The sequence below is a fragment of the Bacidia gigantensis genome (assembly GCF_019456465.1).
Source record: "Bacidia gigantensis strain McMullin 20006 chromosome Unknown contig_244, whole genome shotgun sequence".
Taxonomy (NCBI): Eukaryota; Fungi; Ascomycota; class Lecanoromycetes; order Lecanorales; family Ramalinaceae; genus Bacidia; species Bacidia gigantensis.
In genome coordinates, this window is record NW_025408600.1 from 1,032,088 (window position 1) to 1,059,366 (window position 27,279).

Below are 27,279 nucleotides of genomic sequence, written 5' to 3' on the forward strand. Positions count from 1 at the left end.
CTTGCTCCTTTCCGTCCACTTGTAAGCCTTTGACCTTTCGGCGTGCTCCCTTTTCTGCCTAATCAACGCACGACGACTCGCGTCTCGCGCATCTTCCCCAACTTTGCCGTCTAATTAAAATACACCTCCTTAATTGGGACTCTTCCTCACTGCTACTCCTTCTCGACGCCTTACCACTCATATGCCGCATGCACGATTTCCAACGCGTTCTGCTTTCGGCTGCTTGCTGTCTAGGGCCAATTGTGCCAGTGCCACCCTGTCGTGTCTCACGCTTACGTCTGACCACTCTGAATATTTCTGCACTGCTGGATCTCTGCTGCCGAGTAAACGGGGTAAAGGCTTGTGCACTGTACATCGATACCTGCTGTCGTGAGCCTTCCTACACCTTAATTTCGAATAGCAACTTCCCTACTCGCGCATCCCGAGCGAGACCGGCTTCATGCAAGCATGCGACGGTAGGATTGGCTGTGCTCCTCCTCCATTCTGTTGCGAAACCGATCAGCAGTAAGAGTGTAGCTGTTTATCAACGATAGGAGTTGATGTCTCCGTCTAGATGTCCCAAATACTACTGAGGTGCAGCCATGGCGCTGGCTGCGTTGATAGCTGAAATGTCCCTGCATCACTACAGATACTCAAGGCTTAAGCTAACGAATAATCATCCTGTACTTCGGTGAGATGAATACCGCGTTCTAGCGACACGCACAAATCTCACCCAACTATCTGGTATGACAAGCATGGTATACAGTTTCAATTCAGTAGTTTGATGCAAGTTAAGAAGATTAAAGCATTACACAAGGGGACACAATGGGAACGCGGTCACCGAAATCACGATAACCATTCAACATCTCGCCAATTGTCGGGTGTGTACCTCATGGGAGTACCAACTCCAATTTTGCCGTGCTACCGTGCCCAGCATCTAGACCTTGCTTCTGATCCACGGTTGAAGTCACTGACAAGTTTAAGAAGGGAAGGATCGCTAGTCTCTTCAGATATCCAATAAAAATAGAAAATAGAACAATGGAGCATGTCGGCTGATTGAGAACTGTGGCTTCGCTTTGCCATGCATTTTGGCTTTGCCCCTCACTACCACCACAAATCTCCCCCCACTTACGACCTGTTCACACCCGCAAGAGAGAACAGTCCGAGGAAGCTGACGGTAAGTCCGTAGTGTTGTCTCCTACGATGTTAGGCAATCATTCGACCCAAGATTGAAGATCTTCCCTGATACAGGATTGGCTTTCAAAGGTCACCGTGACTTTAACGCTATAGCGACTCACAGTCACACCTTACGCAAACAAATGGTAGCTTCAACGTATATCGTTGCAATTCAGGCCTACGTGGATCGTGAACTGAGTAACTGCTCCCTCCGGTGAAGACTCGTCCCGGTACCTCCATTGGACCCTAAATTCGCATGACGGAAGTCTCGCTTCATACGAGTCCTCGTTCGTGCTGACTGCAACTTATGATGTGTTACGACGATTATGATTACATCATGAATCCCGAAATGCGCCCAGTTGCGCCATGAAAGGAATCCGAGTACTCCGCTGCAGCTGGCCGATAGACCACCGCTCCATGTGGGAAAGCTCACCGTACTCGGTGGTAAGATCTGTACGGCTTTTATCACTCACGAACCCGCAAGCTTGGAAGCCTTGCATAGCCGCGTGTCACCTGGTCCATCAAGTGGCGTTCACAAGTATCCGTGGTTTACTTCCTTGCTCGCTGCCCGCGCATACGCAATATCTGATGGCTCAAAAGGGATGTGCATATAGGCCCGTTAAAAAGGGAAAAATGCCGCAAATGCCCTAGAGTCAACATGGCAGACAGCGGGAGTCATGCATGCACTGGATGGTTTCAGGCGTGAAACTCATCACACCTCACCAGCATCTGAGACATTATGTACGGGAACGTAAGTCGCAGTGTTGCTACAACAGAGCTGCCTCTCGGACGTCTATTTTGGTTAGATGCGCGGTTTTCCCCTCCACCGCTCTCAAAACAACATCTCGCTCTGGCTCCGTCAAATTTATTCCCCTCCCGACAGCCACACTGCGCGTGTCTCGCGGATATGTACCATACTTTGTATGCAACGACCCTTCGATGATCGGATGATCGCCGAGATGCATCCCTTTTCCTTCACGTCCATGCCGAGTATTTCGAACCTAGTCGACCTGTTGGACCACTGTGAGCCGTGCTGACTGCAGCGATGAATGTTTGGAGATTCAGAAGCTTGCAGAGATCTGACCATCGAGAAAGACAAAGGAGACCAACAATCGTTGATACCGTCAATTGGACGCTGTAACGAAGCTACAAATGCACCGCCAGTATCGTCTGGTGATCCCCCGCCTATCTTTCTGCGGCCATTGGGCGTGCATTTCCTTCGTCTTGGACATCTGGATACCTGGAACGGGCCTACTCAAACCACAGCCTGCTAATGAATGTCTTCACCTAGTCACCGGCTGATTCAACCTTCAGCACTAGAACAGGAGCCAAGGTAAGCCCTCGATTTTTATCAAAACGCTTAGGCACACCACGAGCTCGCGTCTTTCCCCTATCGGGCTCCGACTCCACAGCGGCCATACGATTTCTGTCTACGAATACACTCAACATCTACAGGAGCGCAACAATGTACGTCGTAAGATGCGGCATCATGGTCAGCATCGTTGGATGCAACCGGGCTGCAGCATCGATAGCATTCACAGAGTATCTCCGTTGACTTTACGAGACTGGGTACTGCCATCTGTCAACTCTCGTATCAACGATAGCTCGTCCCTTCCCAGAGTAGGCGCAGATTCGCGACCGATGTTTCGCCCGTCACAACCTGCTGTTGGAAAGCAACCCAGTCCATTTGATGTTTGTTCACTTGAATTTCTCCTGCATGCTTTGTCCCATGTGTGTTTATCTCGCCGTCTAACATCACCGCATTATTGGGCCTTCCGTGCATACAATTGCTCCCTCTGGACCAAAAAGAATTGTTGAAAGAATAGGAGTGACACATGGGATGCGGAGAGAGCATGATAGTCCTTGGTTGCCTGCCATAGGCAAGCATGATTTGCTTGCCCGTATTGCAGATCTCCAATTCCGCGGGTGAGATCGAGCCATACTCTGCTCTACCAGCGCAGAGGAAATGCTGAGCTGCTTTATCAACGCTGTCGAGGTTGGAGACCTTTGAAAACGAAGGGCAAGGCTTGACATTCGTAGGCCACAGCCTTCACACAGGCTAGCACTTCGAATGGTTAGGGCATGGCTGTTATCGTCAGAGACTTCATTTCAGCTATGGATATGATACTTACCGCTCGTTGTTTCTCACTGTCAACAACAAGGTAACAGGCAGGCTGACGGCAAGATTCGTAATTTCAAAATGAAATTTTTCTGAAACGCAAAAGGTCGTTGTCTGTGGGCTGATTTAGCGCCGTAGACTATCCAGCCGAGCTTGCAATTCATCGTCTGGACCTCCACCGCCTTCAGTGGTCCCTCCAATGGCCTCCGCGACCCGACCATCTGCCACGGTGTTCTTCTGCAAGCCTGAAGGCGTCTCGCCCATCTATCACAGCACAAATCAGCCATTCTGCCTGCGGGGGTATATTCAGTATCCTGAGGGAGAGCAGATACCGCCTGTCCCAAATCCACCCCAATCTCATCCAACACCTCCTTGACCACCTCTTCACCTTCTTCTTCGTCCTCTAAGCCCGTCGCATCATCTATAGCATCGTCCATCATCTCCTGCCGCTGATCCATAATATCATTTTCTTTCTCAAACTCCATCGCTATTCGCTGTAGTGCCGGCAGATTCATAGACCGATTCATTGAGCCTAGGAGAGATGTGGCACCCTTCATCGACTGGGCCATTTGCTCGTTTGATCGTACCGTTTGTATCCGTAAGGAGATAGCTTGAAGTTGTGTTCGCATCGAGTAGAACTTTTGGATGTATCTGCGATACCATATTGTCAACCAGGCCCACCCGCAGTATAGTTCGCGACTCCAACAAGTATCCACAAGGTGACGCACCTTCGCGTTCTCACTAGATCTTTCGCCTGTATCTTGCACGCTCCCATATTTCCATTCTTAGCGCTCTTCCTGATATCTGCAACTAATTTCTTCTCTTGGTTTTCCAATTTCACTCTTTCCCGATCGAGCTCTCTCTGCGTCTTTTCTAGTGCACGCTGATGCTTTCTTAAACGCTCTGCTGGTGTCATGCGCTTGCCGAAGGCCCATTCTACGATCTGAGTATATATCATAAGCCTTTGTAAGTGGATTCATTCGAGGTAACTTTACGTTCATGGTGGAAACTAGACACCTGTGGTAGGTATGGAAGAATAGGAATAGTAATGTGCAAGCGATCTGAAAGCACGGACTTTCAGCGTAAATAATATGTAGATGCCTGGAACTTTGGTTGAGCTCTATGAAGCATTGCGGGAATGACGATTTTGGCAGATGCCAAGGCCGAGCGGCGAAATTCCACGGAGTTGAGCAACAACAACGCTTCATCTGTCACACCACGCTCCTTCTACCCCATACGTCACATCTCTTGTGCTATGAAGGTCTGTTAGACATGAGTGAGCAGTACTCTGACGATGGAGATCCTGGAGGCTCTTCCAGAGATGACTACGGCGAAATACCTTCAGACATTCCTCTCAAACCAAATTACATGACCGTCGGAAACGGCTCTACATCTGCAAGCGCGGCGGCCTTGATATCCTCATTAGAACAAGACTCGGGCTATGGTGGTAGTATAGCAGATGGCTACAGTAACGATGGTGGCAGAGCCTGGCATCCGGGAATTACAGAGGACCGATATACCCCGGCAGACACGCCAGGGAACAATGATCCAACGACGGAAAAGAGAGCTCTAGCTAGCCATGTACATCAACTATATTACAATCAAAACCGGGCGACGCTAGGCAGACAAATTACTCAAACGATTGAGACACTGAAAGACCTTCAAAGATTCAATGCAGGATGGCCTGCTCAGTATCCCTCTGTCCATGAGCCGCAGAGCGCAAGACCAGAGCCACGGCCTGGCTTGCAACATACCAACTCCTCATCTACAAGTCGAAACGCTCCGCATTCCATTGATAATATCCCTCTGCGACCGAACGCACCGAAGAGGGCAGCTACTACGCTCGAGAACTCATCGCCGGAGTCAAGCTCAAGCGCGAAGCAAAAAGAGGAAAAAGAGCCTGAAAGGTTGATCACCCCAGAGTCGGCCCGCGAATTTTCCGTCCTGAAGCTCAATATGAACGTTCAAGGTCTTACCCAAGCTGAGATCGCGCACTCAATCAAGAAGGAATCTGTAGCTCAGTTGCTAGATGGCAAGATCAGTCAGAGTATACGGCACCTCTTGCTCTTGAGAGATCGGATCGAAGACATCTCTAGCAAAGTACTCATCACAGGAGATCTCAACGCCGGAAAATCGACTTTCTGCAATGCCCTACTGCGAAGAAAGGTCTTACCTGAAGACCAACAGCCATGCACTAGTATTTTTTGCGAAGTCCTGGATGCAAAAGAGAACGGTAACATCGAAGAGGCCCATGCCGTTCATAGAGATGCTAAATATGACCGCAACGACGAGAGCAGCTACGATGTATACCAGCTTCTTGAGTTAGAAAAAGTTGTCACAGATCTAGAGCACTACGTTTCATGCAAAGTGTATGTGAAAGATCAGCGCACAATTGACGAATCTCTTCTCAACAATGGCGTTGTGGATATCTCTCTGACTGATGCGCCTGGTTTGAACTCGGATTCAGTAAAAACGACCGCTGTTTATGCAAGAGAAGAGGAGGTGGATGTGGTTGTCTTCGTGGTCTCCGCTGCCAATCATTTCACACTCTCTGCAAAAGAATTCCTTTGGAACGCTGCGCGAGAGAAGGCATATATTTTCATAGTGGTGAATGGATTCGACAATATCCGGGACAAAGCAAGATGCGAGCGCATGATATTGGAACAAGTACATGGTCTTAGCCCTCGAACATTCAAGGAATCGTCAGAGTTGGTCCATTTTGTCTCCAGCAATGCCATTCCAGTAGCTCCTGCGAGCGGTCCTCCTGATGGCGGGGGAGGTGGAGGCAGCGGCGGCAGCGGAAGTAGCTCTGGTCCCTCAAATGACTTTTCAAGTCCTGATGATGATGACGACGAAGAATCCTTAGGCAAACACGGAGAACCAGGGTCACCACCCAAGAAAGGGAAAGGAAAGGATAAAGAGAAGATAAGAGACTTTGAGGAACTTGAAAGTTCTCTGCGTCGCTTTGTCCTGGAGAAACGAGCTCGATCAAAGCTTGCTCCTGCGAAGACCTACTTAGCAAACATTCTTGCCGATGTTCACTCGCTCGCTGTTGTCAACAGGGATGTCGCTCATTCAGAGCTTGAGCGTGTCGTCAACGAGCTCGAAGAGATCGAGCCAGCTTTCGAAAAATCTAAACAAGCTCGGTCTGACATCAGTGATGAGCTAGAGAGGACTATTGAAGACTCTTGTGCTGAGATCTACAGAGATACCCGCACTGTAGTGAATAATGCCATCGCTCAAAGCGCACAGGGTGATGCTAGCGTTGTGTACCCTGGACTGACAGGGGCATCTCAATACGCAGAAGAACTTAAGGCGGCCATGCTTGAGCAAATATCGTCTGCAGTGTCTCTTTGCGAAGAGAAGGCGAGAACCAAAACATTCAACGGTTGCAATACGATTAAGTCGTTGGGCTTACTGCACCTTGGGGACCAGTACGCAGAGCTGACTCTGAACCCAAAGAAGATGTTTTCCGGCAAGAAGGACGCATTATCCCGCGAGGTCGATTTCGATGTTGAGTTTGCAGACTTCTTTGATATTCAAGGACATCTTAGCGGGCTGTGGGATCAGAATGATAAACTTGCCGGAACCTCAATGGCCTTGACAGTCGCAGGCGCCTTCGGAACACGCATGCTTGGTGGCTTTGGCTGGGTCGACGGAGCCCTAGGTGCTGTTCGCGTGATCGGTCCTCAAAACACAAGGCGGATGATCATTCCCGGCGTCGTCTTCTGCGGTAAGCACCTCTACACCCGTGTTTCCCTCCTGAAATTACACCATAGCTAACACTTCCCAGTCCTCCTCACCTCTGCCTACCTTCTACGCTCGATCCCCAACACCCTCCCTCGCCGCCTCTCCCGCCGCATCACCTCCGCCCTTGCCGAAGTCGACTACACCCACAAGAACGCTGATCGCATCGCCAAGGAAGTACGCAAGGTTCTGAGAGTCCCTGAACAGCATCTTTTGAACGGCCTGCAGCAGAATTACAAAGAGCTGGGCGAAAAGAGAGAGGATAAGCGGAAGGTCGAGGAAGAGTCGAGAGGAGCGAGGAAGTATTTTGCGAATCTGATACGGACAACGGAAACGGGACGGGCGAAGGTGGAGGATGTGGATCTGGACAGTGGTGGACCAGGGATTGCTGGGTCGCTAGAGGCTTGAAGGACGCTGCTAGTGCGAGTGTACTCGGGGAGTGTCATTGTAAATATGCATAGGGCTGCTTGAGTGCTGCAGAGAAGACGCGTCAAAGCGTAGCAAGGAGCCTTCGTCGTGGAAGACTCACGGAGACTCCACACAATCATCATAACTAAGTTCAGCATTTCGGATTATTCGTGAAAGTATCTGTTCTTCGAAAGGCAATAAGCTACTCCTGAGATCTCTGCCTACTTCATTTTGGCGTTTCCCGAAGATATCAAGCTGTAAGGTGGCAAGCGCCATCTCAAAGCGTATCTGAGCCTAATTAAATCAATTCAGGTGGCTGATCGCAAGACGGTACACAGACACGCCAAAAGCTATCGGAGGCCTTAAACGAACGATACAGTACTCTTGAGGTATGCTGAGGTATGGAGAATGGAATAAACGCGTGCATTGCACCAATTTCCGTAGGATATAACCGTCAATGCTCAATTATCCTCATGCAAGTGTCTTATGCAAGCGTCTTAGGCATGTATATACATGATCCTCTATCAACCCAGCAATACAATTCTCCCATAAAGAAAGTCCGACACCATCTCCGCAATCCTTTGGGTATCAAAGCCACGACTCCTGGCGCCTGTGCTGTCGTCTCCCGTCGTAAAGTTCCGGCTCAATCCCTGTTGAAAAGAGTAAAGCAAGGCAGATATTTCAAGCATTCTTCCCACTCACTTATCGCACATCTTATCACACAGATTCACAAAAGGAGAGAAGGCTTCAGAATCCCATCTGCCCACCCATGGCGCCGATGAGTCCCATTACCTAAAGCTTTAGGGGCAGTTATAGGGATACAAACCATAAAGCGCGTCTTGTAAGCCAGTCTTCTACCGAGGCGCTGCCCCTATTTCCCGCCATGTTCAGACCGTCCCTGGGCCATCTTGCCCTTGCTGATCAGACCATCCGCTACCACCCTGTTCCTGCTGGTCAGGCCACCCATTATTCATGAGTTTATCCAGGACTTCAAGGTTATTGTGCGTTTCGGGTCCGAAGGGGTTGCCGTACCAGTTGTCGTTCTGCCCCATACTCACATCTCCGCCATTGTTATCAATCAGGGGCTGGAGGTTGAGGTTCAACCAGTCGTCGTCTGGGGCGAAGTTGAAGTTCGGGACTTCAGGGCTTGCATTGGCGCTCATGGGGTTGGGGAACGTAGGGGATTGCTGAGATTGTTGTCGGTGATGGGATTGGTGAGGTTGACTAGGCTGTTGCATGGTGTAAGGCGATTGCTGAGAGCTCGCATAGGTAGCGGCGGGGCTGGAGAGATAAGACATTGGATTCTGATTGTAAATGCCGCGCGGAGGCGGGATGACGGTCAAATTTGGGTCCGGAGCGCCTAGGTAGGCAGGCCCTGGTGAGTTGTTGACGTGAGTTTGTTGAGGGGTTTGGCGGACGAAACGGATGGGCTGTTGTCGTTCTGAGGGGCCCGCTTTGTGATGCGTCAAAAACACTGCTTGGTTGGTATTTACAGATGGTTGATTGCTTGCATGCTCTGGTCTCCAGCGGATGAACTGCCGACGAATGTTTGTAGTCAGCTTTTCGAGGAGGTCAGCGATGCGAAGACAGAGATGCACGTCATCTACGACACTGGTACGAAGAGCCCTAACGGTCCTGTCGAGCAGACCGAGAGATGCGTCTATCTCAGCCCGTCTTGCTCCAGCGGCGAATGTCTAGATTCGTCAGCTTACATGCGCTAGCCAGAATGGATGGAACTACCTTGAGAAGGAACATGGCTGCCGACACGATCCTGAAATAAGCGCGCACGGGGACGTGCTTGAGGTTGTCGTTTGGAAGGAGATCGTCGACCACGTGTAAGAGTACTTGCCGAGAAGCCTCGATAACTTCTCGAATATAACGTTCATTCTGAGTGCTGAAGTTGGAGAAGTCTGACGAGGTCGATGACTCTGGTGACTGTGGACCAGCGATATGACTGTCGCCGGTGGCTTTCCCAGCTACATATTGCTCAATCTTGGCTTGGAGAGCCAAACCATTTGCAAAAGTGCCTGGATAGATTAGTCCTGTACAAGTAATTGATTCGAGGACAACTAACGGAAATACTGCACTTCGATAGAGAGCAGAATTTTAGCGTACTTTGGCACTAGTGACACTCAGCATTGTATGAGTACCTCGCTCGAAAAGACGCTACCTTTGGACTGATTCAGTCGAATGTGCCACTGGTCGAAAATTGGTTTGAGTTCATTCAAATGCTTGTGGTATTCTCCTGTGTGAATGAGATGGGCAGTATGCTGTTTTGAGGGAAAAAGGAGGTCGTTGCAATATTTGTTCAATGACATGACCTCGACGAAGTGTTCCTGGATCAGGTCCTCTGTGTTCTGGTGTATGTGCGATACTTCTGCCGAAACGGTTTAGTGAAGCACAGAGGAGAGAATGGAAATAAATTTACCCGTCAGAAACTCATTTCTGACTTTCCCTACGTTCTGGTTTGTCAAGTGGTCAGGGTAGATACTGGGGAACCCGAATCGCCCGCATGCCTGAGTCACGTAAATGAAGAGCAAACGCTCTATCCTATCAGCTCGTTTGTGATCTAAATGTGAGCCTCCTTGACGCTTGACCTGACCTTTGACTGAAATGTCGCCGTCAACGTATGTGCCGAATAGCCCTAGTTCGTAGGCCAATGCGTGAGCAAAGCCGATCAAGCTCCAACTCATTCGGTCTGAGCGTACAGCTGGCTCGGTCCATCCAGCAAAAGTCGATTCGCTACCGCGTGCTTCTGTATCGTTCTCCACGGACCACAAACCTTTCAGCTTCGCCTCATCTGGCGCGAGAACATCTTCGTCGTCGTCATTAGGTGGAAAGTGCATTGAACGAGGATGAAAGTCGCTCAAGAGTAGAAGACTATTAGAAGCTATTATTCAGAAGCCTTTAGCACAAGAAGAGATGTAAAGACGTACCTTTCAATGGATCCGAGAGTCCGCAATTTACCCCTCTCGGCGCTACTCGAGCTCTCGCCACTTGCGCCAGCACCACAGAAGCCTCCACCAAATTGCTCCTGAGCCCAGAACATGCGGGTCGTCATGTCTTGAAGGTAATGCCAGAGCCTCTCATGAATCATAAGCGAGCGGGTCTGGCTACCTGGCCCCTGCACTTTCATATAGCGTGAAGCTATAGTCAAGATAGTGACCGTGAGCATGGGTTCTTCGCTCAGTAATTCCGGATGAGCATCAACGTTGCTAAGATCTGGGTGGGTTACTGGTGTCAGGGGGGCCAAGAAATGATAATAACTAGAATAGACATCAGCGAGGATTACTATTTAAGGGCAAGCGAAAGGTATACTAGTTAACGTATGCCATAGCTTCCTTAGCTGTGAACCAGCCAGCTCGAACGAAGCGAAGCCTTGACCAGATCGAAAGTGCTTTGCGGGTAGATGTAGATGCTTCATTGCCATGACCCGTAATGGCAGGGTCAAGGTTACTCAAATCATTCCGTACACCATATTGCGAATCTGCTTCAATTGTCGCCGGACCATATGGAAGTTGTCTTTCGGAGTCAATCTGCTGGGTGTTATGCTGTTCAGACTTGATCTTTGCATGAGCGTCACTATCCTGGTACGGCTGGATTCGATTCGAAGCCTGGATTAAGAGACTGAAAGCATCTGATGATTGATTTATGGGTTCCTGGAGAAGTGTACCGGCAGCCGGATTGACAACTTCTTGTTCCTGGGAAGTCTCGAACTCAGGGCTCCGATGGGACTGATCATAGGCTTGCATTCGGTAGGGACCATTCTGAGTCTGACCGTATGGGTCCAACGTTGACGGGGATGAAATGGAATTTGACGTAAGTGAATGACGGGACTGATGTGTCATAGGATAAGCATCTTCGAGGGCGGATGTCTGCCTTCTCATGCTCTTCCTCCTCGACAAATTTTCCGCCGCAATATCTTCGTCATCTTCACCGTAGTCTTCCTCCCCTTCGCCCTTGCGCTTCCTTCGGGTAGAGGAAAAAGTGCATTCCTTGGTTTCCCTCCGACATCTCGCACAGGGTGGATCGTGGGGGTTATCGACAGGACCAAGGTCGCAGCGTACCTTTCTCTTTCGACACGGTAACTTGGATAGATCAGCTTGACTAGTCAACTGGCTTGGGGGCAGAACGAAGCGCTCCAAAGACCAAAGACTTACGCATGCCTGGTAGGATCTTTTGAAGTTATTGTGCACTGATGCAGACTGCTCCGAAACATGGTTTAAGAGCGTCGCATGCCCAGAATGGTCATGGTGATCTGCCATCTGGGCGAGGGGGTTGTGCAAAGGTCACAACGGCTACTCACGGCGCTTTCTAGCCGAGAATCTAACTGTATACTCACGATAGGGGCATATCAGTACCAGCGATTGGATCGAGTATACTGGTCTACAAAAGATTGAGTGAATGCAAGATGCAAGGCGTAAAGTATAGCTGCCTTATCAGATGATGTGCTGAAGTGTCATACTTTGTAGTGTTGACCGCCACCGTTATCGTACTACTTCGACAAACTATCTAAAGTCTGTGCAACTAATTCGCTCTTCCCAATGCTCATGACGCTTAGCCCAAAACCCACGCTTTCAATGCATTGCAACGCTCATTAGAATCAACAGAAACATGCCATCCACAGGATGTGAACGTCAATGATATCCCCCATAATGTGAATTGCGCGGGGTCGCCTGGTGGTACAGGCTAGTTGCATACTCGGAATTATTATCGTGATAGACAGTCCCTCGCCGGTCGTCTTCCGTCAACAGCTCTTTGACCTCCCAGTTGCCTTGCTTCGTACCTACGCTGAATTCAAGATCTTCCTTGGTGATCGAATCCCAATACTGCAAAAGGTAAGTCAAAGCTAAGACACCACAGAGAGAAGAAGTACCTTGTACACCATCATGACAGCCAATAGATTGCACATTGTAGCGAAGAACAACCCATCCAGATAATGCTGCACGCCGGCGCAAATGGTATCGCTGAAGACGTAAAGTATCACTTGGCCAACCACAAAAAAGAAAACTCCGAAAGCAATGTCACCTAGCGGCCAACGGTCTTGCAAGGTGTTCGCAACGAGAATAACCTGGCTCACAACGTATACGAGTAGTGCAATGCCGTTGAGCAAGTACAGTACGACGAATAACCCAACGGTCTTTTGTGGTCCTAGGCCAGCCTTGCCCTTGAACGTGAAGATCGACACAGCTCCGGAGACTATAAACATCACAACGGAGCAGCCCCTGATGAGCCATACTGATTGTCTTGTGCCATCCTCATACAGCTGGAAGCCGACAAAGCCGTTGATAAACAGGCAAGTACACAAGGCTGAGGTGAACCCATTCTGGATCGCGACCAAGTATGGGAAGGAGGCAGAGCCGGGAGGTGAAACACCCGAGTCGAGAATCAAAGACGTCATGGTGAGAGCCATGTAGAGATAGAAGAACGTCGCGATCTCTTTCCGACCTAAATTTAGTAGCACAGGCTAAGTCAGAAGACATGCTCGCCGACAAGCGCAATGTGGGGTTGATTGCACATACCAACGGCTGTAAACTTCGACCTGACATGAAGTACCATTATGACTGCCATGCCCAAGGCCAGGATATGTGCAAAATCCGTCGCGGCCTCGAATATCACAGTGTTTGCAAATTCAACGCTCCGGGCATAGCACGATGGCTGTATGCCTGTTGGGCCTCCGGTGATTGGAGATGGAGGTCCAATCAAGGAACATACTGGCAAGAGGTTTTTGCTGCATATTGTCTGAAAGTCTCCTATTCCCATCTCTTGAATGTCCGCCTGGGACGAAGGAGGCGACTGGGGCGTGAATTGGAACGAGGGTGCAGCAAGTAAATCCTACATGCACAGAGGGAAGTGTGCGGTAGCGAATGGTATGATGGCGATCGACAGACTTGTCTGAGGGAGCAGACGTAGAAGTAGCTGGAACTCGTGATCGTTGGGCTTGTTTGCTTGTTGTTTGGAAAGAAAACACTCGTTTTAATCCGTATTGCGGTAGCCAAGCGGGCACTACGCTAAGCGCCGCTTGGCTTTGACCCTTTCTTTCAACGACAATTCTTCTACTTCTTCTTTCTCTTTCACCATTTGCAAAGATCGAACTCGGCGATAGGAGTCCATGAGATGCATAATGCCCTTGTTTACACCAACGCTTTCATCCCACTCACTCCCGTGGCTCAACCCTGGTTCTCGGAGTGACCTAGCATGTGACTTCGGGCTAAGCGGTTCTATACGCGATTATGCGACAGAGACCGCGTCCACTTGAAAGTTTTCTTGGATCCCTGAGCCCCTGAGAAGCATGCGGTGCCGAAGTGACGGCCCGCCGTTCGAATAAAAATGGGCCTGGAAGCTGCTCTGTATTCAGGAAGGAGTGCCCCGCAAAGTTGGGGCCCCCTATCTGGCCTGCGGGGAGCTTGAGCTTACCGCCACCATCTCATCCTGCAAGTATGACAGCTGCACGCTCATCTTAAATGCCCACCATGCAGCTCTCCAATCTGTCCCTACTCGGCCTGAGCCGCGGATCGACAGCATTATAGATAGCCCGCCGCCACTGCGAGAAAGTATACACGCGTACGTTCTTGTGTAGGTTCTCCGCCGTCTGCTTCAAAGAAGATTCAACAGGGTATACCAATATGGCAACTCCAGGCCTGTCTCAAATTGTGTCAAATCATGTCGGTCTCACTGCCGAAATCTCGATATAATTTACCCAACAGCGGATATTACAGTCCTTAGAGCGATTCTCAAACGTGGCACATGGCCAGCCCTGACGATGGACCCCCACCTCTAAAATTGTTACCTGTCCATGGCAGAGCTAGATATTGCATCATAACAGCCTCATCGGCGACAGGAACCCCTTCCTAATGATCCATCGCTTACTCTTGCGCTCCAATTCAGCAGCTTCTCCCAATTCATTCGCCACCGCTTGAGCTTTTCTGCCTGATTTGGGTCCGAGTGGAGGAATATGTTTTTCTCTCACAGGGCCCAAGCTTCAGCATTCTATGTCCGCTTTGACCCTTCCCTCACCGCCCACACCGCCCATTCGACCTGTCGCTCATGTAATGATCGCAAATAACTGGTTGTTAAACTCCACGCCAATACCCAATTGTCTTCGGTGTCAGAGACTTTGCCGGATTGGTTGCTCGTGCGCGGCTACACTGCCGGTTCGTCCAATCCGCCATGCTGTCCTCCAAGATATCTCCTTTTAATTTACAATTCCGTTCGCGGAACAATAACATTTCTCAAGGTCTGCTGATACCTGAGTCCCGTGTCACGACCATTGCGCACCAACATCTATAAGAGTGCTCTCTCTGCGCCTTGCATTTTGTTTCATCTCTTCGAAGAAACAGCTCTCTCCTCAGCTTAACCCGCAACGATCCTCTGAACTCATTTGGCCCCCAACATAGAGGTAACGGCGACAACCTTAGATAGAGCAAAGTGCACGCTAACCAGTGGCAGACAATTCAAGTGCTTAATCGACCAAGCCCCGAATCAGGTACCGATCGCCGTGCGACAGACGTCACCTCACAATGTGCAACTACGAGAAGAACTATTATGTCCACCACAATTGCCGCGAGCCGGCCGCACACTATGTATCAGTCACTTTGGATGGGGATCCTGCGACCAGATGTCCTCGGGGACCTCACGAAAGATACATTGTGATTCCTGGACGCTGCCACACATGCCGGGGCTAGACCCACTTGGCTCGATCAGCCCAGCCCACCTCCACAGTCTCGTCAAACGTCAAGTAGTAGTATATCACCATCAGACCAGGAACGCACGGAGGGGAGGAGACGAGGGGATCCGCAGTGGTCCTGTTGATGCAACCCGCCGTTCGGCATCAGCAGCAGTAGTCAAGAGCAGTCCGGCAGCCAAAGCGAGGACCCACAGCGGCGGTGATCAGGACGCTTAGATCCTGCACCCCAGATCAGTGGCTGATGAAATTATGCATGAATCTGACTACTGCAACATTAAACACAGCGTTGGCGAAACGGGCACTTTTCCTCCGCCTTGACACTTTTTCCCTTGCATTGGCTTCATCTCAAACCGGCAAGGGCTCAGACCTACTCCTGTTTTCGGAATTTTCGCGTATTGGACTGGTCGGCACGCTGGTGGTAATTATATCTGATCGGTCGGCAATAGAATATGTGGAGTTGCCGTTACCGATGTACAGTTTGCTGGTAGTCTACTTCTAGCAATGGCAGTCGTTCGAAATCCCTCTGAGATCTCGGTTATCTTTCACAATCCTTCAGTTGTTTTGGCGTCTCCGCTTTAACCGCCTGTCGTGACCGACGTGCAATCAAGGATCTCTTGCCCCGTCCAAGTTCAGCGCGGCCAAAGACCCCCTTTGAAATGACAGCGCACCCCCACAAAATCATGATTTCATGACACGATTTTCTAGAAATATCATGCATGCGCAAAGCTACGCTCTAACATGCTGAGACCGTAGATGATCGCTTTGACTATCGCCCCGACGGCCACAAGCCTGCTCTCGAGGCTTCATGCCCAGGGTACGCGCTTCACTTTCCCTGTCGATAGCAAGGTCATTGCTTCCGAAAGGGTACACGGCAAATTGAAACCCAAGATGCCTGTCACGGGGACACGATTCAAGGTGAGTCAAAGCATTTGGCCACCCTATGACTAACTGTTATCTTTCCAAATGCTCACCGCTTTCGATCGCGAGATCGATCTTTCAAACCACGGCTGCCGGTGGTGGTGAATCTCGATCCTGAGGCCAATTGCGGCGAGCTTTGCACTGATCCCTGCAAGACAACGCTGAAAACACTGGCGGAGTGTTTTGGCTTCTACAGGTCTGAACATAGCTGAATTAGGAGATTGTACACAATTGGTTGTGTCAAGTAAAAGCTAGAATCTTACGCAATGTCTAGATTGATCGAGCCCCGTTGTCTACTTCCTCGAAATCTGGACGTATGCATACTCCACATCAACCCCGAAGAGACAAAAATAATGTGATGTTTAGCTCCCATTCTGCCGAGAACAAGGAGAGGGGTAGATTCTTGCACCTACTTCCCATTATCGTAGTAGTAACCGAATGACCTCGAGTCTGGGTTTACCTGAATGTCCGAATTTTGCCAACCCGGACGCCGTGGAGCCAATATATCATTTTACACGACCCTGTGTGTCGACTCTTCCACACCCTCAGCCGCAGAATCTGGAAAGGAAAGCACTCTGAAAGTAATCATTCCGTTCTTGTTAAGATTGAAGATAGAGAAGAAAACAAGAATTGAAGAGTGAATATGCAAGGGCAGAACATCGTTGACCTCTTACTCAATGGAACTTTGTGGACGTCTTGAGAACGCTGCCATATGCAAGAGATAGTGTACAATTCTTAAAAATTCACACTCGTGCGTTTCCATCTCTCATCAAGCTTCCCAAGCCCAAACTATAAGCAAGGAGTCATCCAAGTCCGCCTCTCCCATCCAAGCATCAACAACCCCTACCTCCATCCAATTGACCAAGACAGACTCATTCCATCAGCCTACGTACATCGCACCAACTGCTCCCCTCGTCCTCTTCGCAATTCCCAACCCTCCACTTTCATCCTTCTCCATTGCCCTCCCCTTTCCCCTCGCTCCCATCATACCGCCTCCACCCCAAGCACCTTCCCCATCCACATTCCTCAACACACTCCCCTTCCTCGGCGTCTTCCCATACACCACCTTCTCACCCCTCATCTTCCTCGTAACCCTGTCCCTCCACACCAAGGCATCTGGGTCCTGATACCCCACCTGCGTCATCTGCAACTGCTCCTCCTGCTTCTTCCGTTCCTCTTCTTCGTGATGATCAGTGTCGTAAATGACGCCCGACACCCCCACCCCCGTTCCTGCTTTGTCGGCCCGGGAAGGAGGGAAGGAACCGTTGGCACTCAAGGGCGTGCCGAGTCCGTCGGTGTTCAGGGTGTCGACGCTGCTGGCCCGGGAAAAGTCGAGGGGTTTGACGGCGTTGGGGATGGTGCCGCCGGACGAGAGATTTGAGGGAGCGCGACCGAGGAGTTGGCGTCGCCGGCGGGGATGAGGGCTGTTTGGGGCGGATTTGTGTGCGGCGGAGTGGGAGCGTTGGTGGGCTAGCAGAGAGGAGATTGCTGGGCCCAGATTGGAGTCTTCATGGTATGAGAGGGGCTTGGAGGGTGAAGGGGATGCTGTTGGTTGAATTGCGCGCTGCGACGAGATTTTGGGCGGGTTGTCGTCTTCTGGTGGTACTGGTGGTGGCTTTGGTGGCGATGAATTTGGGGTGATTTCTTGTAGGGGAAGGGAGTCTAATGACTTCATGTGGGTGGAAGATGAATTAGTATTGGGAAAGTGGTCGTCGATGGCATTTGAAGGCTTTTGCTCTGAATCCTCGAGGACTTGCGGTCCCCCATCATCTGGAAATGGATCAACAGCGGTAGCATGCTGTTTCTTGAAGGATGAAGCACCTTTCCGACGATTCCGTTGGTCTTCGTCCGTTGAGAGAAGCTTGCTTGACGGAGCAATAGAAGAGCTTCGAAGGTTTGAATGGCTTGGGGCAACTTTATTCTTGTTCGGCTGCTCAGAGACCTGCACCGGCTGGCTTTCCACCTCAATCTCTGCAGGTAGCAGGATAGGTTGTATTAGATAGGACTCAAATGGCATGATTGTGCTGCTGGAAAGGCAATCCCAGAGCCATTCTACCTTTACAGCTGGCTTGCTCCACAGACGTGCATGGCGTAGCTTGTCCGCGCCAGCATGCAGAGCACCACAAAGCAAGGCTGACGCTTTGGGATCGAAAAATTCTTCATAATTGGCACCCATAAGCTTTACTGCCTTGGACATGTGCAACAGATCGACGCCTTGGAAACCTGTAGAACAGATCCTGAGACGTTCGGCTCCAGCTATGTGAAAGTTTGCAAGTGGCCGACTCATAATCTGCATGGAAGGGTGCTGATATTGCTTCATATGTAAGCACCGCTCAACCCACAGCTCCGTTACAACCGGCAGAGGTGACGAGCCCTTGCTGATGTTTGGTATCTCAGGAGTTGGCATCGTGTGTGGCACAATTACAAATGAATCAGAGAGCTCATACTCTCTCAAATCCCAAGCAAGAGTCTTGATGTCTCCAATTTTTGCTCCACGAGATATCAAGTGTGTTTCCAGAACAGAGGTCTTTTTTTCATCAAAGCCGTACAAAATGAATATTTTGCTGTTGAAGATATCACTTCTTCGTACAGATCTGGTCGTACATTCTGTGTAAGCAGAAATTTGCGATGGGCCCCCTGGCTTTTGATCGTAATATGGGATTAAAGGTTTCTTTTCCTGATCTTGATCGACAAGTGGCGCGTCCTCATCCCAAGCGCTGGTTTCGGTAGGCTCGATCTTCACTTCTTGGATGACGATATCTCCCCAGAGCCCACTATTTGCATTTTCCAGCCTAGCACTCGCGGTCCTACTCAGCTTCCTCGATCGCTCTGGTTGTGTCTCTTCTCTTGTGTGCTTTCCCAGCACTGTAGTGGAAGTCGATTTGCGAATCCAAGCACCGAGGCCACGCTTCTCAGGCGGTATAAGTGGGTGATATAGGCTAGGATCCAAGACCATACCCCTTTCTATGCTTTCATCCAACCATTGAGTTGCAATGATCTTTATGCCATATCTCTCTGCAAATTCATACTTGGCACCGGATGGCTCCTTCGCTACTAAATGGGTCTCCTCTTTAGTCAGGTTAGGCATATATTCGCCACCATGGGCGGTGACTCGATCTTCGAGGTCCTTGCGCTCGTCCGCTACGCAGTTTGTTAGCAACGGGCCTAAATACCGATATATACACGCTCACGATCTGCAAAGCCAGTGACACATATTTTCAAGCCGTAGAAGGTAGGCAATTTGTGCTGTTCCTCCAAAGTTTGGACATCTGTCTCACCACCAGCAATCCATGATTCCCGCACAGCCTCTATCCAGCTCGGCAACAAACATTTGACATCTGGGCGCTCTTTTGCCACAAATTTGTATTTTGGTGTGTCTATGTCTCCTACCACCAGGTGCGTCACGTCTGAAGTCAAGTCGTACTTGTGAATAGCACCCATTTGCTCCACACATGTTGCGAGATGTGTCTACCATGAAAAAAGCCCTTAGCAGCTCTCTTAAATTAAAAGAATACGGACGACGTACTCTCTGCTCTGGCGGAACTGAAGTGCAGCAGACGACGGCCCTCAACAAAGGAAGATGCGATTTGTCGTCCATTGCGCAAGCATGGATTCTTGGTCGCCACTTGCTCAACTTCGTTAAAGCCGTGGGAGGTGACGCATATTCAATCGGGAGCACCCTTCGATCATTGAATCAGGCCTTGCCGTAGTTTTTGTAGCTCTGAGAGCTTAAGGCGTTGATGTTGACGAGTCGTTGCAAAGGACATCATCGCGCGAAAACGCGCTAGCTTATCCGCGCACGTGACGCACGCACGGGAGAATTGCTGGATTATTTCGATGAAACAGATCAATTAGCTGACTATTAGGATATAGAATCTACATATGTATAGCTAGACGGCGATTTGCAGAGTCTCGCGACTAGTTGTCGGGATAAGCAGTGTGGGATCGGCCACGAGTGGCAAATCGCGCAACACCCACAACAGGCAGTTTGATGTCTCATTCGCAGAGCATGTGTGAGAGCAAACCAGGTGCAAAGGCTCCGGCAATACATCTTGCGCAAGGCATCATAGACGATGGGATTCGGACGAGCTACAGGTCAAGAACGTTGTTTGATCCCCCAAAGACGCCAGTGAAGCACGCCGAAATCGGACAAGTGACAAGAACCTGCATGTGGGATACCCGTCAAAGGTCATGCTAATGGCCAACAGACAAGGAGCAAGAATTCTTAAGACGTAGGCAAACCCTCCACAGTCCTATATCGGAGGTGCTGGGAAACTCAATCGAGGCAAGGGTCGATGCAGGCACAGCAATAGTTCCAATGACAGCTTGGCTCCGGCAGCATCCTCTTCAACCGTTCTTCCGCTTTTAGGCGCAGAGAAACACTGGTCATTAGCCGTCTTGCCCGTCCAAGCAGCCTTGTGAATGGATGGTCGGGTACTCCGGGGACCGTGAGTCCCTTGGCTCTCTGGAGGGAATGAGGATTGGCTGCTGAGTATGACAAAATGGTGGGCAAGTCATCAAGAGGTTGATCAGCAGATGACGATGCATGCTTGGGAGGTATGTAATCATGGTTGACGTTGTCTCCGGTGGCTGAGCACTGAGCAGTGCGCGGATGGGGTCGAAATGGCGAAAGGGTCTGATGATCAGTCGTGGCCGTCGCATTTAGGTGCGGCTTGCCGAAATCAGATCCATGTGGCTGGCTTTGCGCTGAGCTGGGCACGCCTGTGGATCTGGGGAAATCGTGACCTCGCCCGTTTCAGTCATGCTTTGGATGGTGCCCGGTTGGGTGAAATCCTGTATATTAAGAGGCTAGTGCACCCCGGCAATGGCGGGCTTGAGCGGGTTACACATCATCACCTGCAATTCACCATAACCAATTGCGTACAGAGTATGCCCTGTCTAAATCACGCTTTTTGGTCCTCGTGACTTTCTCATCACATCTCTCAGCCTACAAGGTCGCGAAGGGGCAGCACTACTCTACACACTCGGTCACACTGGAATTATTGGGTGCATCTCGGAGGGCAACCGTTCGACTTGCCTCAAAACGCCGCCAGATTACCCTCAATACTTGTACACGTTATTTCCCAGTGACTGTACACCCGTAATAAGCCCTAACTGGTGAGAAGAGAAGTCTCCGAGAGTCGTAACGTATGAGCCCCTGCACTTCTTCCTTGTTTGATTATCATCCACGGCATGTTCGCACATGTTACGAGGGAACGAAGCCTTCAGTCTTTCAGTTCGCGGGGGTTAACCTATCCTTTCCGCGTGGTTCGCATTCGAGAGAACTTTACCCCCAACTATTTGTAAATGAAGAGGCTGACAACTTGGGTCATTCAGGCTTACAAAATCTCGAGTCGTTTCACAATTCGCCTGTCCTCTTTCTCGGTACATTAGCAGGCCAGTTGGCCAAGGCAAAAATTGCCAAGAGTGCTTACGCCATTCGACACAGCATAGCCTGAACAGGCGGACATACTTGTGGATGAGAGGATTTGACGCTTTAAATGCGGGAATAGTCATTGGACGGCGACTACAAGCATCGCTTCTGCTACATTCATCTGCTGTTGGTCCAAAAAGTCAAAGTTCGAAGCAGGGCTTGGATTTCTCCTCATGGCGGGCAGAACGACTGGCCGGTCAAGGCAATCATCGATCGTCGGTGGTCCTATGAGCGGCATGGCTCACAGACCAGCGTTGGCGAATACCATGCGCACAGTATCTCAGACGTCAATGGGAAGCAATAGTAGCGGAGAAATACAAACCTTCATGTCTAGCGACGAGAAACCAATCGCCGCAGGGAATGGCGTGAGCCTATCTATTTCTCTTGCTGAGCCGGTACTCTTCCTTCAGGGTTTCGATCCCTCAGAGCTTGCGAATCAAACGACCTCCATGTTGAGGGGTAGCTTTCAATTACGAGTGTCAAAGACGGCGAAGATAAAGACCGTTTCGCTGTCATTCAGAGGCCGGGCAGAAACAGAATGGCCCGAAGGTGTGTATTGAATAACCAGCAAGAATCACCAACTGACGACATATTGCACAGGTATTCCTCCGAAGAAGACTGATTTCAAAGATCGCGATAGTATCATAAACCATACATGGCCTTTCTTCAACGCACAGTTTCAGACAGCTGAATATGGGTCGGGTGCTGACGTGGTCCAATCCTTGAAAGGGCCTATGGCCACAACGACAGAAATTGGTACTTCGGATGCTTGTTTGGAAGACAAGCGTCGACCAGCAATGAGTGCAATAAATGCCAAAGAGCAGAAGAGATTATCTTTCCAGGAAAACAATGCTCGAAGTTCGAAAAAAACCGATGGGGCAAATAGTGGACCATCAGTGGCGCAAAAAGGCTATCGAACATTCACACCGGGTGTCTACATCTACAACTTTGAGCTACCCATTGATTCGAGGCTTCCGGAAACGATTGACGTCGAGTTAGGTAACGTTAAATACGAGTTAGAAGCAACGGTCGAAAGAGCTGGAGCCTTTAGGGCCAACTTGGTAGGGGCTAGAGAGGTCTTCCTGATTCGAGCCCCTTCAGAAGGCTCTCTAGAACAGGTTGAGCCGATAGCTATATCACGAAATTGGGAGGATCAACTACATTACGACATCGTCATATCTGGCAAATCGTTCCCTCTTGGAGCCCATGTCCCCATCGCATTCAAACTTACACCCCTCGCAAAAGTGCAGTGTCACCGAATCAAGGTCTATGTCACGGAAAACATACAATATTTCACGAGCAACAAGCGTGTGCATCGGCTTGAGCCTACCCGGAAATTGCAACTTTTTGAGAAAAGAGCTGATTCGAAAAGTGTGAGCACTTATGCAGGAAGCGAGCTACGCATCACTGCTGGTGGCGGCGTTGCTTATGATTCGCGTATGGAGGCTGCAAGGGGCAACGAGGATGTTCCAAGAGACATGTCGAACCTCCTGGGCAACCTGGACGCAGGTGGAGAAGTTGGCCCTACAGAAATGGAGTTCAACGTTCAATTGCCGAGCTGCCATCAAATGCGAGAAAAAGATCGATCCCAAAGGCTACATTTTGACACAACTTATGGAGGCATCCAGGTACACCATTGGATCAAGGTTGGTGCTTCGGTTGTCGTAAGCTGCTACCCGTCACTAACTCTGCCTTATAGATTGTGATGAGATTGTCAAGACCGGACGCAGTCGACCCTGCCAAGCGTAGACATTTCGAGATCTCAATCGACTCTCCTTTTCACATCTTGTCATGTCGAGCTACCCAAGCAAACATTGCTTTACCGGCCTATACGTCCCCAGAATCGGCAACTCTGCTGACAGACCACTCGGCTTGTGGCTGCCCTGGCGCACCGAGAAGGCGCAATTCTCCTACAAGTCTATTACCTACACTCAAAAGTCTACGCTTAGACGGCAGCAATGCTTCCTCGAGCAGCGTCAATGCGCCATCGGCCTCTTCATCCGCAATTACTAGGCCTCAAGCTGCACATGTCCACGATCCGAATGCGGGTCAGAGCCGCCCCATACATCTTCTCCGCAACCCTTCTTTCAACCCTCCACCGTTCGACAGTGAGGAACCTCCACCTCCACTCATGAGTCCGCCACCAGGTTACGACACTCTTGTTGGCGACGGCAACGGCCTTGCGGACTATTTTTCGCGGCTTGCTAATGAGGTTGGTGAAGGCGAAGACAACCGTGGGACCATGTCACCAGGAGCTAGGATCGAATTACCCCTGACTCCTGGTGGCCAAATCAATCGGAGTATGGACGAACGCCGGACGTGGCTTCCTCTGGGCCAGACCTAATGAGACATGAGGACTGTACAGTACGGAGTCGTGGATGGGCAATGACTTATGCTTTACGAACGAATACATAGAAATTTGCTCATGACTTTGGCCTTGCATGGGAAGCGCCAGGTGAGCGCTTGATGCACGGTGGATCATTAAGCGTACATAGCATCAACATAGAACGTTGCGCCTCTTCATCATACCGCAAACCTAAAATGAGACGTTAACAACCAAGGCAAACAAAAGCTAAAGCTCAAGTCCATCAATGTCTCTATCCTCTTCAACAGCATAATATTTTTGGGTCTGGGACCTCTTTCGCAATTATCTTCATCGCCCTGGCTCGTGCCTTGTGCCAGTCCCTGGTTTTATGCCAAGCTTTTCGTCTAGAGTTCCCTTCCCATTCAACCCCACGCTTATACCTGCAACGACTCCTCACTGTGATACTCGCGACCGAAAGCGACCCTGATACCCGCTTGCCTGGAACGGAGACAGCAATCTTTTAAGAGGGCTTTACCGAACGACGGTCGGCGAGCTATCAGGTTCAGAGTTCTACAGCCCATGTAAGCCAGTGTACCATGTTATTTGTTAGAAGTCCAACAATCGTTTTACCCCTCCCCATGCCCAATCGACAATCAATCTATCACAGCTAACAACCACAAAAGCCTAAAAGGTGCCTCCTTGGAACTCTGAAGACCTTTGCTCTTCTTCAAGCTTCGATCGATAACCGCCTTTTCCCTTTTCTCTACCCTTCATCCTAAAACCATCATCAGTAACATCCCCTCCTTCCCAGAACCTCGAGAACACCTTACCGATCTCACAGAACGCTTTTCAAGAACGTCCAAACCAGGACCGAAGTCCTTATATCCATCATTCTGGCAGGCAATAAGCGGAGGAGCTTCTCCGCCCAAGGGGGCAACCTCTTGAACAAGATGTTTGGGGGCAATTCCCAAAGCCCAACCAAAGAAAGCCCAGACACTCCAATTGCTTCGCATCCAGCTCAGAACAAGGCTGCAGGCCCCGGAAGTATACCAAATGGTCTAGATCTAGACGCTGTAGATGAAGACTCACCCACATCCCCTGGTCGCACTCAAAGCTTAAGCACACCGCGAAATTCGCAAGATCCTGCTGGGGAAAAGAAGAGGAGGAGTAGTGGGTTTGGTAAAGCGGGAACGCTTTTCGCGAATGCCAAAAATTCCCTTCATTTATCTGGCTCATCGAATTCTAATTCTGAAAGTGGCCCCATGAGCCCTTCACAGCCCTCGGCAATTTCGAAGCTTGGAAAGACAGACCCTGCTTTGAGTGTTCCTCAAGGCTCATTGAACAATTCCGCTGGCGAGTCTAAACCTGGACCAAGGTCGACGTTCAAGATTGGCGTCACTGAGGACAAGAATAGAAAATGCCGCCGGAATATGGAAGACACTCATGCTTACTTGTACAATTTTCTGAGTACACCGGCGCCAAAGATAGCCTCAGATACGGATTCGGCTTCAAGCGCGAAGAACAGTGAAGCATCAAAAGAAAATCACGACTCGAAGACAAGCCTCAACAAGATATCCAGCGACCAATCAGTTGTTGAAACAGATAATGGTTATTTTGCGATCTTCGATGGTCATGCTGGCACTTTTGCTGCCGACTGGTGTGGAAAGAAGTTACATGTTTTGTTAGAAGATGCAATACGCAAAAATCCGAATACGCCCATCCCGGAATTGCTGGACCAGACGTTCACAAACGTGGATCAACAGCTTGATAAGCTTCCCTTGAAGAATAGCGGGTGTACCGCGATCTGCGCAGTACTGCGCTGGGAAGACCGAATACCGAACTCACAGTCAGCAACAGGCTCAACTGCCATAGCCCCTGCTGCAGCTGCAGCAGTCAAGGCAGCATCAGAATCCCAGTCGGATAAAGACTCCAAGTCGGAAGAGCAGCCTTCAACACCCTCATCTAGAGCTGCTGTACCAGGGTTTGCTTCCACCTCGCCTATGCCAAAGCTTCAGAATTCGGCTACTCGGCAGCGAGTTCTGTACACCGCCAATGTCGGTGACGCTCGTATCGTACTCTGCCGTAACGGAAAAGCACTTCGCCTTTCATACGACCACAAGGGCAGTGACGAGAATGAGGGAAAGAGGATATCAAATGCTGGTGGCCTAATCCTGAATAATCGTGTAAACGGCGTTCTAGCGGTGACGCGGGCCCTGGGCGACGCGTATATGAAGGAGTTGGTTACTGGCCATCCTTACACTACGGAGACTGTGATACAAGCGGACATTGACGAGTTTCTCATTTTAGCATGCGATGGTGTACGTTTGACTTCCTCCAACCTCATGAGGCGTTACTGACTTTCAGATTCAGTTATGGGACGTCTGTACGGACCAAGAAGCAGTTGATCTGATACGATATACACAAGATCCTCAGACAGCGTCGAAAATGCTGGTTGATCACGCGCTTCAACGCTTCAGCACTGATAATCTTTCGTGTATGATTGTTCGCTTCGACGGCAAGGCGCTGCAACAGAATTTAGACCAAAAAGAACCTCCAATTGGGGTTGATGGTGACCAATCGGAAACGAAAGGGGGAATCAGTGAGGCGGAAAACTTGGTCAAGGAAGCGCGGAAAAGTATTGGCGATGTACAAGGCATCAACGACGAGCTCAAAGAGGAGGTCGAGCAGGAGGCAGCGCAGGAACGCGAAATGAAAGAGCCGGGCCCGGAGCTGAACACAAATGCGCTCAAAGACCCTCCTGTTAAGAACGCGTGATGGTGATGAAGAAGGAGAAGAAGGGGAAGAAGAAGCAAGGAGTGATGTCGACCATGTTGAGTATAGCGGGATGCTGATGACATTTGCCTGTTCTGATTTAGTTGGCGGAGCGGACGTTGTGTTTAATATCATGCGGGTCGTAATTGCTAAGGGGCTGCTTCTCGGCCTGGCTTGCAATGGTGCCGACGGGTTCATGGCAAGCACATCAGACACATATTATATCATGAGCAAACTGATTGCCATTCATCTTATGTACAGTAGCGGACTATTGTGTATCAATTGCATGGAAAGGGGTAGCTTCAGGGGCAAACAGCCTCGCCTACTCATTGCGTCATCGCAAGGCGTGAATTAAGTGTCCGCATCGACTTTCCACAATTAGCTATCCATGCTAATTCTTCTCATAATTGAAGGTTCACATTTCTTCAATTGATCATGACTCAATGATATACGAGAGTCCCAACACGATACTCCCACTAGATCTAGACCAAATAAACACCCTCTAAACATGACCACCGAATCGCATCCCTCTCATCCAATTACCGCACAACCCCAACGCACCCTCCGCATAGGCACCCGCTCCTCCGCCCTCGCCCTCGCCCAAGTCAAGCTCTTCACCTCCCTCCTCTCTTCCTCCCCCACCCCCTCACCCAACCTCTCACCTACCCCCCTCGCCTCCATCCCAACCACAACCCACGCCCTCTCCACCAACCCCGGCGACACCAACAAATCCA

At 50.1% G+C, this 27,279-nt stretch overlaps 6 protein-coding genes across 6 annotated transcripts; 3 read left to right on the top strand and 3 right to left on the bottom strand.

Moving 5' to 3' along the window:
- Positions 1–3,400: 3,400 nt before the first annotated feature.
- On the bottom strand, positions 3,401–4,232 carry KY384_004980 (uncharacterized protein; the record flags this gene model as incomplete). Its single annotated transcript, XM_044813482.1, has 3 exons — positions 3,401–3,538; positions 3,607–3,925; positions 4,003–4,232. 3 exons carry the CDS (start codon positions 4,230–4,232, stop codon positions 3,401–3,403), a joined length of 687 nt encoding a protein of 228 aa, XP_044669760.1.
- A 314-nt stretch (positions 4,233–4,546) lies between these two features.
- Positions 4,547–7,429, top strand: KY384_004981 (uncharacterized protein; the record flags this gene model as incomplete). Its single annotated transcript, XM_044813483.1, has 2 exons — positions 4,547–7,007; positions 7,068–7,429. The coding sequence occupies 2 exons, from the start codon at positions 4,547–4,549 to the stop codon at positions 7,427–7,429; spliced, it is 2,823 nt and encodes a 940-aa protein (XP_044669761.1).
- Positions 7,430–8,316: 887 nt separating this feature from the next.
- KY384_004982 (uncharacterized protein) lies at positions 8,317–13,192 on the bottom strand (the record flags this gene model as incomplete). Its single annotated transcript, XM_044813484.1, has 10 exons — positions 8,317–9,123; positions 9,170–9,456; positions 9,504–9,551; positions 9,600–9,806; positions 9,858–10,309; positions 10,366–10,695; positions 10,748–11,398; positions 12,131–12,258; positions 12,306–12,877; positions 12,952–13,192. 10 exons carry the CDS (start codon positions 13,190–13,192, stop codon positions 8,317–8,319), a joined length of 3,723 nt encoding a protein of 1,240 aa, XP_044669762.1.
- Positions 13,193–16,914: 3,722 nt separating this feature from the next.
- Positions 16,915–19,632, bottom strand: KY384_004983 (uncharacterized protein; the record flags this gene model as incomplete). The annotated part of the gene is made up of 3 exons (XM_044813485.1): positions 16,915–19,175; positions 19,226–19,502; positions 19,561–19,632. The coding sequence occupies 3 exons, from the start codon at positions 19,630–19,632 to the stop codon at positions 16,915–16,917; spliced, it is 2,610 nt and encodes an 869-aa protein (XP_044669763.1).
- Positions 19,633–21,758: 2,126 nt separating this feature from the next.
- On the top strand, positions 21,759–23,812 carry KY384_004984 (uncharacterized protein; the record flags this gene model as incomplete). The annotated part of the gene is made up of 3 exons (XM_044813486.1): positions 21,759–22,017; positions 22,069–23,114; positions 23,168–23,812. The coding sequence occupies 3 exons, from the start codon at positions 21,759–21,761 to the stop codon at positions 23,810–23,812; spliced, it is 1,950 nt and encodes a 649-aa protein (XP_044669764.1).
- A 911-nt stretch (positions 23,813–24,723) lies between these two features.
- Positions 24,724–26,548, top strand: KY384_004985 (uncharacterized protein; the record flags this gene model as incomplete). Its single annotated transcript, XM_044813487.1, has 2 exons — positions 24,724–26,091; positions 26,144–26,548. 2 exons carry the CDS (start codon positions 24,724–24,726, stop codon positions 26,546–26,548), a joined length of 1,773 nt encoding a protein of 590 aa, XP_044669765.1.
- Positions 26,549–27,279: the final 731 nt, after the last annotated feature.